Below are 14,829 nucleotides of genomic sequence, written 5' to 3'. Positions count from 1 at the left end.
GAAACACACTTGGTATTTCTTGACTCCCAGGGACAGCGAGGGAGTGGTTTGATACATACTCATTTATTCCCCTCGCTGATCTCCCTGTCAATCAGATTGCACTAAGATCAGCACCATGGAGGCTGACTGAACAGCTGACATGTACTCAGCGATTCAAGAACAGTTTCTCTTCCCCAACTCGTCATCCCTCCCCCACACTTTTATTGTTTTAAGGAAAAAAAAAGCATAGAATAGAAGAGAGATAAAGAAGATGTAAAAAATTATATATATTTATATATATATATATATATATACGATTCAAATCTATTTACAATGTGGCTGGGACAAACAGCAAAACATTTGAAGAGATTATACAAAACACGACTAGCTTCCTCCCCCAACCTTCACAGATTGCTTTGGAACCTGGATATAAGGCATGAGGAGATGGAGACTAAAGGATGAAGTTACACACTTACAAAGGAGTTCCCCATTCCCCTCTAAACCCTGTCTCTGTCATTCGGCTGAAACTGACATTTTATTGGCCAGTCACTATGAAAAGAAAAAAAATGGTTCTTTACACCCTCATGAATATGGATATTGAGCTGTAGGATGGGTCAAGCTTGGAGTTTTTACTTCTTCTCGGAGACTCTTAGGAATACCCTGCTTAGCAAGAGGCAACACCAGGTTTTTATTTAGAAGCAGCAGCAGCAAAGCATGATCAACTGAAACAGTCCCTTGTATGAATGACACGATCGTTTTTAGTCCCTAGAAGTAAGGCAGAGCAGAGAACGTATGTAGAAAAAGCTACATTAACTGTGGGGTTTCAAGTGTTACCTTTCATTGAGTGTTCTTGGCCTTGATATGCGATATAGTACCCTACAGAATGAACAGATTTAAACAGATTCCCTTCTTCCCACTCCCACCTTAAAAAAGCCCAAAGCAAAAAAAAACCCCAAACCAAATCTTTAAATTTTGGCTTTAAAAGATACGGGTTTGCTTCCAGCACAGCAAACTGCATGCGGAAATCTTAACGGTATCGTTCCGCTGAAGCACCTTTTAATCCAGCTCACTATTGCATCTCTGCTAAAATAGTCAAGATTATAAACGCACTTCGACCCTGTGTTCTAGGAGAAGTGCTGTATTTTCCGTACGACATGAAGACCGTATTTGACATGCATTATCAGTTGTGATCTTGCACTCCACAGGCTGCATCCATTGAATCAACATGGTTTTCAGGCCTGAAACAGACACAGGCATGAAAAACAAAACAAAACCCCCCAAAACAAGCTACTAAAGTGTTATGCCGCTAATGCAAGTTTGGTTTTATGCTTCTTTCCAATCCATCCTCCCAGGTGCTCAGTTTTTTTTTTTTTAACAGGCTGGTGATCGTCTATCTTGAAGTGCTCTACCTTCAAAGACAACATCCTCTTCCCCGTGCATCTTCATGGGTTTAAAAGCATCCTAATTATTGTCCCATTTTTCTGAACTACAAGATATGCTTGCTTTACACTCTTCCTAACCCTTTCCAGAGGGAAAAAAAAACCTTTTTGGCAGCAATGGGCTGCAGTATTCGGTAATTTGGGCTATTTGTTAAGGCGCTAGCCAGGAATTTAGAATCCTAGATTTATTCATAGATTCCAAGGCCAGAAAAGATCATTGTGATCATCTACTCTGACCTCCTGTATAAAATATAGGCCACAGAATTTTCCCTCAAATAATTCCTAGACCAAATACTTTAGAAAAAACACCCATTCTCTTTTTAAGACAGGTCAATGCTGGAAAACCTACCATAACCCTTGGTAAACTGTTTTAATGGTTAATTACTCTCACCGGTAAAAATGGGCACCTTATTTCCAGTCTGAAACTGGGAAGAAATGGGTTCAATTCCTTGCTTGATCATAGGCTCCTTTGTGGCAAATCACTTAGGCTATGTTTAGATAGCAGGGCTATTTCAGGATACCAGAAGTATCCTGAAATAGCAATTCCATGTCTTTGAATGCGCCCGTTATTTCCAAATATATTTAGAAATAACAGATGTGCTATTCCAGCTTCCCTGTAACCCTCGTTCCATGAGGGTTAAGGGAAGGGGTTTGTCCAAATAGTGCTTTATTTTGAAATAACTCTAAATAAGCTACACGATTTGTGTTGCTTATTTCGAGGTAAGGGTGCTGTGTAGTCTCTCACACAGTTCACCATCTGAGAAAGGCGGAGTGTAGAACTGCCATGCCTCATAGAGATGTGGGGAGGATACACACATGAAGGACTGTGAGGCGCTCAGCTACCACAGCGATCAGGGCCGTATGAGTTACTGAGACAGATAGCAATTTAGTCCCAGGTACAAGTGACTAAGAGAAATAGTTGATTTTAAAATGCTGACAATTAAGACCATTGGATTTGCAGTGAAGAAATTGCAGGTTAAAACCATGCTGGTGCCAGGAGATAAAGCTGAAAAGTGTCATCTCTCAAGAGGGCTTTACTCTAATTTTGCCAAAGCACATTGGTACCGGGCAGTATGAAATAGTTCCCAGTTAGCTCAGCCAAGCTGAACAGGCAAATCTTGACAATTCTTTAAAATTCTCACTCATTGTTTCGATTGTGGGTTCCACTGTTCGTTTAGCTCATGCATAATATGTACCCATGGGCCAACTGTTTGCTGATCATCCTACTCCTGCCCAATTCTCTCATCACCTTCTCTGCAGTCACAAAACTTCTCAGTCCCTTGAACCAAGTAGCCACCAGAGTCCCAGGGCCTACATTCCAGGTGTGCAGCTAAGCCATGAGCCAAGAGCAGGCCACTCCCTTTGGCGCAGTGTTCTGCTTTTATAAGCTTCCTCGTTCATGTGGCGAGGTGGCAAAGTTCAAACACTTCTGCTCGGACTCCTCTGATAGCTGAGGGATTTCAGCTGCATGCAAACTAAGGCAGCAAACGGGCTTTGGATGGAAAGATCCACTCAGCTGACTGATCACCAGCTATAAAAACGTGCATGCGCCCACCCCCCCACCCACACACACCTAGGACTATAAACACAGCTCATTCGCTTTCCTTTTGTTTGATTACTGTAAGTATTGAGTGACTACATCAATTTTGATCACCCCAGCCCTATAATACAGAGCAGTTCAGTTTGACCTCCTACCCCGAAAAACAAAAACAAAAAAACCCAACAAAACCCAAAATCATCAGAAGGGGCAGGTTTACCCTGCCAGCTTGCTGGTTACAAGGGACGACTTTCTCTGTGGAAGATCTTGCGGGGTTGGGATATGGTCTCCTGTCACCAGGTTCTTGTCAGGCCCAGTGCTTGGCAACTGCTTGTTCTTCATCTTTGCCTTGGCCATATTGTAGTCACCCGAGTCAAAATACTTTTGCTGTAAGAGGAACAGGGTTTTCCGTTACCTCGGCAGAGTCTCAAAACAACTGAAAACTTGTTGGAATATTGTGAACCCCACAAGACCTAACTGCAAATGCATTTTCTTGATTTAAGAAATAGCTTGTTCAGGGCCCACCATGGTGTCACTGAACGTGCAGACTCATTCGAGAAGCCCTGCTAAGCACTTGCAAGTTTTGTCAGCATAGCCATAAAATGACAGCTACCCCCGCCAAGCCCCCCTAGTACAGACAGTTCTACTAGCAACAGAGGGCTTTTGCTGGTCTAGATCATTCAGGTTCGGTGAGCGACATGAGCTCTCAGCAAAAGCACTTCTGTGTCGGTAGAAAAACACCCACGCTAGGGTTTTTGCTGGCACAGCGACGTAAACAAACCAGCAACTCTCACGCCCCTATCAGGCAGAGCTATGCTGGCAAGACCTGTGCCGAGCCGCAGCTTCAGCGAGCACGCTATCGTCTCTTTAAAGAAGCAGTTACAGGAGACTGAAGTCAGACAAGCAGGCTCCTTCTCCACAAGAAATCCACCACAACCCCATTTTCATTTACCCCATTCTGACAGCATAAAAGAGGCTTTAAAGTGAGTGTAAATCTACGGTCTGGCAGAGCACATAAAGGGGGATTTGGTGTAAATGAGAAACTGACTCCTGCTCCTTAAAGGCCTGATTTTGTGCTCTCACTGGTTTAAGTTAAAGGAGAATCAGACTCTAAATATCTACATTTAAAAATCCCCCCCTCCCCCCCCAAAAAAATGCTTTCATGCCAAGAAATTAAATAACCATTCTTTTTGTGCTTGCTGCAGGCGGTTGCCTGAAACAATATTCCCAGATTTACACCAACAGCAAGAGATAACCCTGGCATACAAAAATGTGTTGGCAGGATGAAAGGCTATAAATAAAAGCTATAAAAGGAAAACAATGATGTTAATTCCAGTAGAGCAAAGCAGAGCCGGTGGGCAGAGGCAGGCTGTGTGTTCTAAATGGAGGGATGCGGGGGGGCAGGACGAAACACTTGCTTTTTTCAGCGTCTCAGAGGATACTGGTACAATCTGAAGGGGATAAGGGGCTCATATACTGTACAGACTGCTCTACAATGACCTTATAAAGTATTACAGCTATAAACAAGATGCCAAACTTTGCTTTATTGAATTTCAGTGAGGGCTTATACTAATTCGGATACATACGGGAGTCACAAGGCCGGAGACGCCTCTGCCTCGAACCTTGACGCCAGTACAGAGTGGGTGCAAAATGTTCCTATGCTGAGTTTGGTCGCACTTCTACACCCACTGTGCACAAGTATAAGTGACTTTTCCAAAGCGCATAGCAATGGAAAAAAAAAAAATCAAGCCCACAGTTTCTAATTTTGCATCCTTATTCTTTAAGAATTCCATCTGAACCACATGTGAGCTTTGGAACATCTGATCTGGCAGATGATTGAGGTCTATCCTGGGGGAGGCCAGATGGCACAATGAAGTCAGTACACTAGTTTCTAAGTATCAGAGTCCAAATTAGGGATGTGAAAGGTTAACCAGTAAGTATCACCCTTAATGGGAGATGCTTACCGGTTCCGGTTTGCTGGTGGGGGCTGGAGACGCTCCTCGTCCATCATGGGCAGGGGGCTGCTCCAGCCCCACGGGGCCTGCCACAGTGGGCCCAGGCACATCGCAGACAGGGGCTGCTCCAGCCAGCTGGGGGGAACAATGTGCACCCCCATTAACTGGGTGCTTTCATCAGGCCCTCCAGACTTGGTGCAAGCTTGCATGATCAACCGTCATATGCACAAAGTCGCTCAAGGGACAAGCAGACGCCTATGCATCGTGGGCAGCTAAAACAAAATGATACTTGTTCGTATATTAGGATGCTTTAAGTGGTCTGGCCCATCGCATTTCATGCCTGCTGTATGCCCTGACCACCCCGATAGCAGAAACGTACTGAGTTTGAACGGCATTACACGGTCAAGTCACTACTCCAGTCTGGCCCAAAGATAGAAATACAAGCACTCTGTATCTCTCATTGAATACACTCTTTACTGCCCATGTCTGGACTAGTTTAAGTGTTACTGTCTAGATCGTGTACACTTTTTTTTGCACCAACTAGCAATGAGGACACTTAGCTTTCAAGGCAAGAACATTTGAATAGGTAAGTACCCCTTTCTGCAGTCTTTTCATTAGGAAGTCTGACCCTCCTGGCTTCTGTCCTAAATTAGGATATTTGGCCTTTAGTTTTGCTTCTTCTGTTCTCTCTGGGACGACTGCTTCCTTCTCCTGTGTATCCTGAAAAACAAGAATCGGATTAAAGCTATTCAACCCTATGAAAGAAGATCCCTTTATTGTAATCTCGGAAATCGAGTTATATAATGCTGGTCCTGTAATGACAAGTCTAATGTGCAATTGAGGTGTGGCCACTCAACGTATGTTTAAGCTTTCAAGGACGCTGTGAACTCAATTCTAAGCCCATAGTGGGATTGTCTCTCCCAGAAAGGCTGTGGGAGAGCAGGCCAATGAACGGGCCAGGTGATCGATACTGCCAGAGACAAGGACTTGTTGGTAAGTTAACTCTGGCAATCAGGTTTGGCAAGAAGGCATCAGTTTAACATCAACTCCCACCAGGTAAGTGTGGCACCATCTGTAAATCGAACCTTTCCACACGGCAGCAGCTAATTGGTTGAGCCAACATGGGAGGTGGCTAGAAATTCAAACATGCTTTTATACTCAAGAGCAAGCAACATGCCAGAAATGCCTCCCCAGCGGGGTCACGGAGATCAAGTTCTGCAGCTTCAAGATGGAGTTAGGGGATGTTAATAAGCGTGGACTACTTGCTTCCCCCACCTTGCTGCCTCTATGAGAAGCAGTGGGAGAGGAGGGACATGAGCCAGTGCTGGGAGGGAGTGGGGAAGGAGAGCCGGCTTAAAAGCCAGTTCCCCCCAGTGCCATCTCTGAAATGCCGCCCTGCCCCTCACCTCTATCAGAGGCAATGGGGGGGGGGATTTGGCGCAAGGGACAGGGGCTGCTGCCGCCAAGCAGCCCGTTTGCGCTGACTCATGTTGACCACATGCAGGGGCTGCTCCGGCAGCAGCCCGTCCCTTGCGCCTGTCATAAGAACATAAGAACGGCCGTACTGGGTCAGACCAAAGGTCCTTCTAGCCCAGTATCCTGTCTGCCGACAGAGGCCAATGCCAGGTGCCCCAGAGAGGGTGGACCGAAGACAATGATCAAGCGATTTGTCTCCTGCCATCTCTCTCCAGCCTCTGACAAACAGAGGCCAAGGACACCATTTTATCCCCTGGCTAATAGCCTTTTATGGACCTAACCTCCATGAATTTATCTAGCTTCTCTTTAAACTCTGTTATAGTTCTAGCCTTCACAGCCTCCTCTGGCAAGGAGTTCCACAGGTTGACTACACGCTGTGTGAAGAAGAACTTTCTTTTATTCGTTTTAAACCTGCTACCCATTAATTTCATTTGGTGTCCTCTAGTTCTTCTATTTAGGGAACTAATAAATCACTTTTCTTTATCGGCCCTCTCCACACCACTCATGATTTTATAGACCTCTATCATATCCCCCCTCAGTCTCCTCTTTTCTAAACTGAAAAGTCCCAGTTGCTTTAACCTCTCTTCATATGGGACCCGTTCCAAACCCCTAATCATTTTAGTTGCCCTTTTCCGAACCCTTTCCAAGGCCAAAATATCTTTTTTGAGGTGAGGAGACCACATCTGTACACAGTATTCCAGATGTGGGCATACCATAGTTTTATACAGGGGCAGTAAGATATTCTGTGTCTTATTTTCTATCCCTTTCCTAATAATTCCTAGCATCCTATTTGCCTTTTTGACCGCCGCTGCACTCTGTGTGGAAGTTTTCAGAGAACTGTCCACGATAACTCCAAGATCACTTTCCTGATTTGTCATAGCCAAATTAGCCCCCATCATACTGTACGTATAGTTGGGGTTATTTTTCCCAATGTGCATTACTTTACACTTATCCACATTAAATTTCATTTGCCATTTTGTTGCCCAATCACTGAGTTTGGTGAGATCTTTTTGGAGTCCCTCACAGTCTGCTTCTGTCTTGACTATCCTAAACAGTTTTGTATCATCTGCACACTTTACTACCTCACTGCTTACCCCTTTCTCCAGATCATTTATGAATAAGTTGAAAAGGACTGGTCCCAGGACTGACCCTTGGGGGACACCACTAGTTACCCCTCTCCAATCTGAACATTTACCATTTATTCCTACCCTTTGTTTCCTGTATTTTAACCAGTCCAGGGCTGTCTGTTGCAAACAGGGGCTGCTGGACTCAGCATGAACTGGGACCAAGCAGTGCTGGCTCGCGCTGGTCCAGGATGCTGTGCCTCTGCATTTTAAATGCAGTAAGTGCCCAGCAGCTCTTATTACATTTAAAACGCAGAGCCACTGCTCGGTGCCAGATCTTGGAGAGAACCCTGCTGTGGCCCTGCAGAGTGGCCCTTATCGACTTACTGTGCCAGCAATGCCCCACTGCAATGGATATTGGACAAACTGGCCAGTCCCTTAAAGACTGACAACATGCGTCTTACTTCAAAGACACTTTAACACCAGATTACAGAGGGAGACTTCAGAACTTTTATTTATGCTAAAATTCGACACAGTTGCGAATGGGCCTTAATTTAGATGATCATTACATTACAAAAGAAAGGACTGTGTAGCACTTTAAAGACTAACAAGATGGTTTATTAGGTGATGAGTTTTCGTGGGCCAGACCCGCTTCCTATTTGATCTGAGGAAGTGGGTCTGGCCCACGAAAACTCATCACCTAATAAACCATCTTGTTAGTCTTTAAAGTGCTACATAGTCCTGTATTTTGCTTTAGCTGCACCAGACTAACACGGCTACATTTCTATCATTACATAACAAAGACAGCCTCCCCACCAACTCCAGATTAGCCACTTAATTGACTCCTACAATAAGCAATTTCCTCCTTCCTTGTCTCCACCTTCTGATTCTATGTAGCTGATTCATTACTGTATAATTTGTTTACTTCTTCATTGTATCCCTCTGTTATATAATGGTCATGCCAATTCACTTTCAGAATATGATCTGAAGACGCGGGTGTGCCCCATATGTGAAACTTTTCAATTGGAAAAGGTAACAGGAAAGAAAGCAGTATCCTAACCTAGAAAATGAGTTGAGGCCTATAACTAGCTGATCATATGGACTGGGTTTTAAGTGACAATTTAAGGACTATTGTAACAGAATTACTTTAAAAGCGCAGAAGTTTTTGATGACTTCAAAACTGATGCCAGCTGCAAGGCTGCCTGGGGTGCATTGTACAGGCTGATCCTCTCTAGGCCGGCACCCTCAGAACTGACCAGTGCCAAACCAGAGAATTTGCCAAATCCCAGGAGGTCAATATTGTCTAGCAGCATTACCAACACTGCCACTGCTTACTGGGCTCTGACTTCCGCATTCATGAGTCCCTTCTGGAAACCTCCATTCCTACTAGTCATCACTGCCATCCATTCCAGAAAAGTAAGACTGTACCCAATTTGAACTCAGTTCCATTTAGACGACATGCACAGTGTATCTGGGATCCTCAGATTGTATTTACTGCTGGCCTGCATCATTCTGAGATTTCTGGTCCACTACCAAGTAATTAGAGCCCTACAAATCCACAGATACCCACAGACACAAAGTGGATATCTCATATCTGCAGAAGCAGATATGGATATTATAATACTAGAACTGGAAGGGACCTCGAGAGATCAAGTTCTGTCCCCTGCCCTCACAGCAGGACCAAGCACTGTCTATATCATCCCTGACAGGTGTCTGTCCAACTTGCTCTTAAATGTCTCCAGTGATGGAGATTCCACAACCTCCCAGGGCAATTTATTCCAGTGTTTCACCACCCTGACAATTAGGAAGTTTATCCTAAAGTCCAACCTAAACCGCCCCTGCTGCAATTTAAGCCCATTGCTTCATGCCCTATCATTAGCGGTCAAGGAGAACAATTTTTCTCCCTCCTCCTTGTAACAACCTTTTAGGTACTTGATCCACAACTCGTTTTTGCCGATATGGATGCAGATACAAAGTTTGTATCTAGAACCCTGCAAGTCTGTTGATATCCACGGGTATCCACATCCACAGCTGTCAATACAGCTATCCATGGCTCATTTTGGGGGATACGGATGCATGTACAAATTTTGTATCCCCGCAGGGTTCTACAGGTAACACACTGGAAGGAGAGGCAAAATATTTTGAGAAGCCACTGCAGGTTAATAGATTAGCCAACAAAAAGGGACGGCAGGCACAACCACAATCCACACATCATCATAACCGTTCACTGTTCCAGACTGCAAAGCCATAGACAGAAAGGCAATCTCTCAGCTGAGAAGTACTGATGCAAGTTAGCACTGCTGGTGATGTCAATAGTGACCGTGTATTTTGGCAGTCAGAATCCACACTGAGTTGAGAGAAAGGTAGACTGGGCCTCATGGCTGATAGTTGAATAGCATATTAGATAGCGGGTAGAAACAATGTTTCCTACCTGTGTATATAGCGTAGCTCAGTGGTCCCCAACGTGGTGCCTGTGGGCGCCATGGCACCCATAGGGCCATTTCTGTGAGCCCGCTGAGTGATCGGGGCCAGCCCCGCCCCCAGACACGTGGCACCCGGCGTGTGAGTGGCCCCGCCCCCGGGCACCCAGCAGCCCCAAAAGGTTGGGGACCACTGGCGTAGCTTATTGTCCAGTCTTCTGAGCATAGTGGGAAACTGGGATGGAGAGGCTTGGAAGGTTTGGCTTAGGAGGCAAGATGTGAGCCTGGCTGTCAAGGTATACTGGAGGTTACTCCACAGGTGACGGGTGGTGGCTAGTGACCGTGATGATACGCAGCCCAATTAGAAATGGACTAGTGAGTATCTGGTCTATTAAAGGTGGCTGACAGCTGCTGAGAAGTTGGCTGTGGAACCTCAGTCACAAGTGTTCTCGGAGATATTTTCTGCTATAGTATTCATTCCAACGGTTGTAGGATTAACAGAGATTGATTTAGCAGCCTCGCTGTCCTGATGACGTTCTCTTTTCTAGGAAGCAGATACAGCTAGACAGATGTGACCTAGCCAACTGCAACTCAAGTAGACACTGCCCCCCAAAATAAAGGGATTCTTTACTGGCAAACAATTAAAGAGAGAAGCATGAGCTCAAAGCTGCATTTGGTTTCAGAGCAGGAATTCTGGAGGTTTGACCCTTAGCTCAATAGTACTTACCAGACACTGAACAATCCCAGCTCCTCTCCTCAACTATTTATTTCCAAGTCATATATCCCTATCAAGGCGGTTTCCTCCCATTCCTCAAGCCGAGATAGCTCAGTGGTTTGAGCATTGGCCTGCTAAACCCAGGGTTGTGAGTTCAATCCTTGTGGAGGCCATTTAGGGATTTAAGGCAAAAATTTGTCAGGGATGGTACTTGGTCCTGCTGTGAAGGCAGGGGACTGGATTTGATGACCTCAAGGTCCCTTCCATTAATTTAATCCTGGGTACACTACCTTAGACTGCTGCTCAGGTTCATTACAGCCAATGGCTTTGTGATTTACTCCAATCAGTGGCCTATCCCACAGCTGGGATATTAATACTAATTAACATTTTTGGACAGTGTGGTTATATGTGCAGCACTGCAATGCAGCCTGAACTAAAGACAATGGCTCTTTTTCAAAAGTATGATGCAATCTGCCTGCCAAGCTAGACTAAGCCATCAAAAGCCACCTGGAGCTGCTACATGGCGCTGAATTAGATTCAGACAGCTCAAGCCTCCTCTTGTGTAATTCAACAAACTTCACTGCAATTAGTCCCTAAGCAAAAGAAGAAACCAGACACGGAATTCCCTTCTAAAAGCAGGACACAGCTCAACTTTCCCAGTGCATTTGTTTTCTGCTTCAAGCACAAGGCTCAATCCTTAATTCTTGTAATGTTTAATCGCTGTTCAAAACAGTGATACATGACTGCCACCTTTCCCATGTATCACTGAACCTGTGCAGCCAGACTGCATGTAGGTTTTAGCTGCATGTCTTTTAACCTGTATTCAGACAGTAGTGTCAGATCAGGAAAGCCTATTGTTCTGACAGATCCCTGCAGTACTGGCCTCATTAGTTTAGGCAACAACTGGTGTGGCTAAGAGCTGCCCGTGTGTTTGTATGAGAACACCTGGCCTGTGCTAAACCTGCTCTGGTTCTGAAGTTTCAGGTGACAGCTCTGTGCATAGAAACTCTGAGCTAAACAGGCTTCAATGATCTTCATCTGCATGCCCTGTTTCCCAGAATGCTCTATCGCCTCACAACCATTAGAGATGGGGTAAGAGCTCTGAGAAGGCAGTTTAGATTGGAGTGCTACTGATAGTTAAAGAGCTTCTTTTGTGTAGGATGTTTGTGCCAGAGTTGTTGGAGATTTCCTCCATTTTAGCCTCCAGGTCTTTCATGAGCAAGGGCTGCACATCATATAGATGTTTGGGATATCACAAGTGGAAAGGTCAAAGATTTCCTGCCTCACAGAAGCATTGCTGGGCCATAGGTCACAGTCCATTTACTTAGCATAAAAACTTGCTCTGGACACTTGAAAGCATAAATGGCATTCTCTTATGGCATAGCTTCCCAACAGGTCCTGTATAGGGCCGGATCCTCAGTCCATTGAAATCAATGGGAGTCTCCCACGGACCTCAGTGGGATTTGGATTATGCACATACACAAACATCAGAAACGTTTAGATTTTGAGTGGTGTTTGATAGTCAGGGTCCCCTGCAAAAGTCAGTAAGAGTAACTATGCCCTCCCTCTGAGCTTGGGACCTCACATCATGTGTTGTGCCCATATTAGCATTCTAAGTGGAAAGGCTCTTGAGGAGCAAGTATTTCCCCATGTTAAAAACCAAGACTGAAGAGAGTTAATATTTAAAATTCAGGTTTCAGATTGGAAACACCCCCAACCCAATAACTGATTACTAAGACAGTCAACGCCAAGACATTTTGGAAGAGATTATTAAAAGTCAGGATTTTCCTTTACCTAAAACTACCATCCCCACTCTTTGGATACTATCCACTTACAGAAAATTAAGCATAATGAACAATTGGAAAGACAACGCATCTTTGATAAGACAGTCTTTAAATAGAGTGCATAAGTCTGAGTAACTGTTCTGCTCACGACATCGTGGGCAATGCGCTAAGTCAATGACTCAGGGGAACTGTACAGCATGCTGCTAAGCTGCCCTAGACAAAAGACAGAACAAGAATTTTTGTGCAGAAGGGTTATGTAGGACAATTTTAAATTATTACTCATAGTTCAGTCTTACAGTGTTAATACAGAACCTCCATTACTGCTTAACGCTCCCCTCAAAGTAATATGCCACCTCTTCTCATCTACTGCAGCTTCATTTTGGGTCACCCTCTACATTCTGCTGTAGCCTAAAGAACTTTATTACCCTCAAATAAGTCAACAGTTTGTGCATATAATTTCAGAACTGCCTAAAACAAAGGTGTTGCTTTAGTGCAAGCCTGAACTGATGTTTTGAGAGAAACATCCCTCCCCCAATACCAAAGGGAAATTCCCCTTCTTACTCTGAAGTAGCCATTATTGTAAAACTCTAATTTACCTCCATCTCACACAAGCCCCATCTCACCTGTCATCCTCAAATACTTACAGAGATGAACTGACATTTATATTAAAGCCACCAAGGCAACTGCTTTTAAAGAAACATCTGCACTCTTAATTCTTGTGGCTCACATCCAGCTGGGCAGTCAGCTTTGTCCTACCAGTGGGGTCTTAACAGGTTGCCGAGGGATACTTATTACAAGTTATTTCACATACATGCTTGCAGGGTTGATCCTAGGAGTCACGGACACAGACTTATGGGGTGGGGTGGGGTATCTTTCATTGGACCAGCTTCTGTTGGTGGAAGATACAAGCTTCCAATCTACATTTAGCTCTTCTTCAGAGGACCTGGTGGGGCAGGTGGGCCGAAGAAGAGCTCCGCGTGGCTCAAAATCTTGTACCTTCCATCAGCAGACTCTGGTCCAAGACAAGACATTTCCTCCTCCACCTTGTCGCTCATTTCACAAATCAGTAATCATGATTTCACAAAAGCGACAAATAGTCCCGTGGCACCTTACAGATTAACAGATTTAGTCAAGCATAAGCTTTCATGGGCAAAGACCCACTTCGTCAGATGCTCCAACAAATCTGTTCGTCTATAAGATGCCACAGGACTCCTTGTCGCTTTTGCAGATTCAGATTAACACGGATACCCCTCTGACACATGATTTCACAGAGACCTGTAACTTTAGCCCTGGTCTGCATGGAACATTTAGACTGAGCAAGCTACACAAGTGCCCACCCGGCGTGCGGCCAGATCTGACGCAAAAACTCAACTCTCCCCCCCCCCCCCCCAGCTCCACCCACCAGCATCACCACCGCCTGCTGAAATCCCAACCTGGCGTTCCCACAGCCTCCCTCCACCAAAATCCCCTGCCCCCGGGGAGCCCGCCAGGCCTGGATTCCAACCCCAGGCTAGCCCCCCTCCCCCCAGAGCCTCCTCTTATCCACCCTGTCCCATACCAGGCTGCACCCACCTCCAGAAGTTTCCATACCCCCACTATCCCACAATCCCCTCTGCCCCTGCCCAGAGCGGCACCCACATACCCCCACTATCCCACAATCCCCTCTGCCCCTGCCCAGAGTGGCACCCACATACCCCCACTATCCCACAATCCCCTCTGCCCCTGGCCAGAGCGGCACCCACATACCCCCACTATCCCACAATCCCCTCTGCCCCTGGCCAGAGCGGCACCCACATACCCCCACTATCCCACAATCCCCTCTGCCCCTGGCCAGAGCGGCACCCACATACCCCCACTATCCCACAATCCCCTCTGCCCCTGCCCAGAGCGGCACCCACGGCCCAGTGCCCTCCACCCACACCCCCAGTATCCTATAATCCACCACCTAAGACCCTGCTAAACCCTACCGCCCCACCACAGCCCCCCGGAAGTACCACCCCGTCAGGCCTGTAGCCAATGACCAAACAGGATTACCAGGATGGACGAGTAAGGCAGCCAATCAGAGCGTAGCCCAGCGCGTACAGGCAGCCCCGGTGACCAATCGGGGCTCAGAGCTGTCCCGCCCAGACTCAGCGCCTCACCTGTTTCTCGTCGCCGGTCTGTTCGGAACGGCTATCGGTGTCCAGTTTGTCCGACATGGCGGGGCAGGGAGGGGAAGAGGGACGTGGCTGAGAGACGGGCCGGTGTTCTGCGTCCCACTCTCGCCCCGGCTTCTGTCACTTTCACTCTGTAACCAAAATGGCCGCCGCCGCCCCCCTAACGCTGCTGCCTGGAAACTGGCAAGCAGAACATCCAATAAGAAACCGCCGGCGGCCAGGATGACATCACAACCAACCAGTCAGAGCCCGCGGGAGGCGGGATGGAGGCGGGATATGGAGACGAGACAGATAGAGCAAAGGG

The 14,829-nt window shown here is 46.2% G+C and overlaps 1 protein-coding gene across 1 annotated transcript; it reads right to left on the bottom strand.

The window, feature by feature from the left end:
• Positions 1-246: 246 nt before the first annotated feature.
• Positions 247-14,680, bottom strand: ENSA (endosulfine alpha). The gene is made up of 4 exons (XM_006110441.3): positions 14,511-14,680; positions 5,505-5,630; positions 3,176-3,342; positions 247-1,217 (listed from the first exon to the last, which is right to left on the bottom strand). The coding sequence occupies exons 1-4, from the start codon at positions 14,565-14,567 to the stop codon at positions 1,160-1,162; spliced, it is 408 nt and encodes a 135-aa protein (XP_006110503.1). The 5' UTR covers positions 14,568-14,680; the 3' UTR covers positions 247-1,159.
• Between the last annotated feature and the right edge of the window lie 149 nt (positions 14,681-14,829).

Source organism: Pelodiscus sinensis, chromosome 22, assembly GCF_052426305.1.
Source record: "Pelodiscus sinensis isolate ZL-2025 chromosome 22, ASM5242630v1, whole genome shotgun sequence".
Taxonomy (NCBI): domain Eukaryota; kingdom Metazoa; phylum Chordata; order Testudines; family Trionychidae; genus Pelodiscus; species Pelodiscus sinensis.
This window is presented reverse-complemented; position numbering and strand designations above follow the sequence as displayed.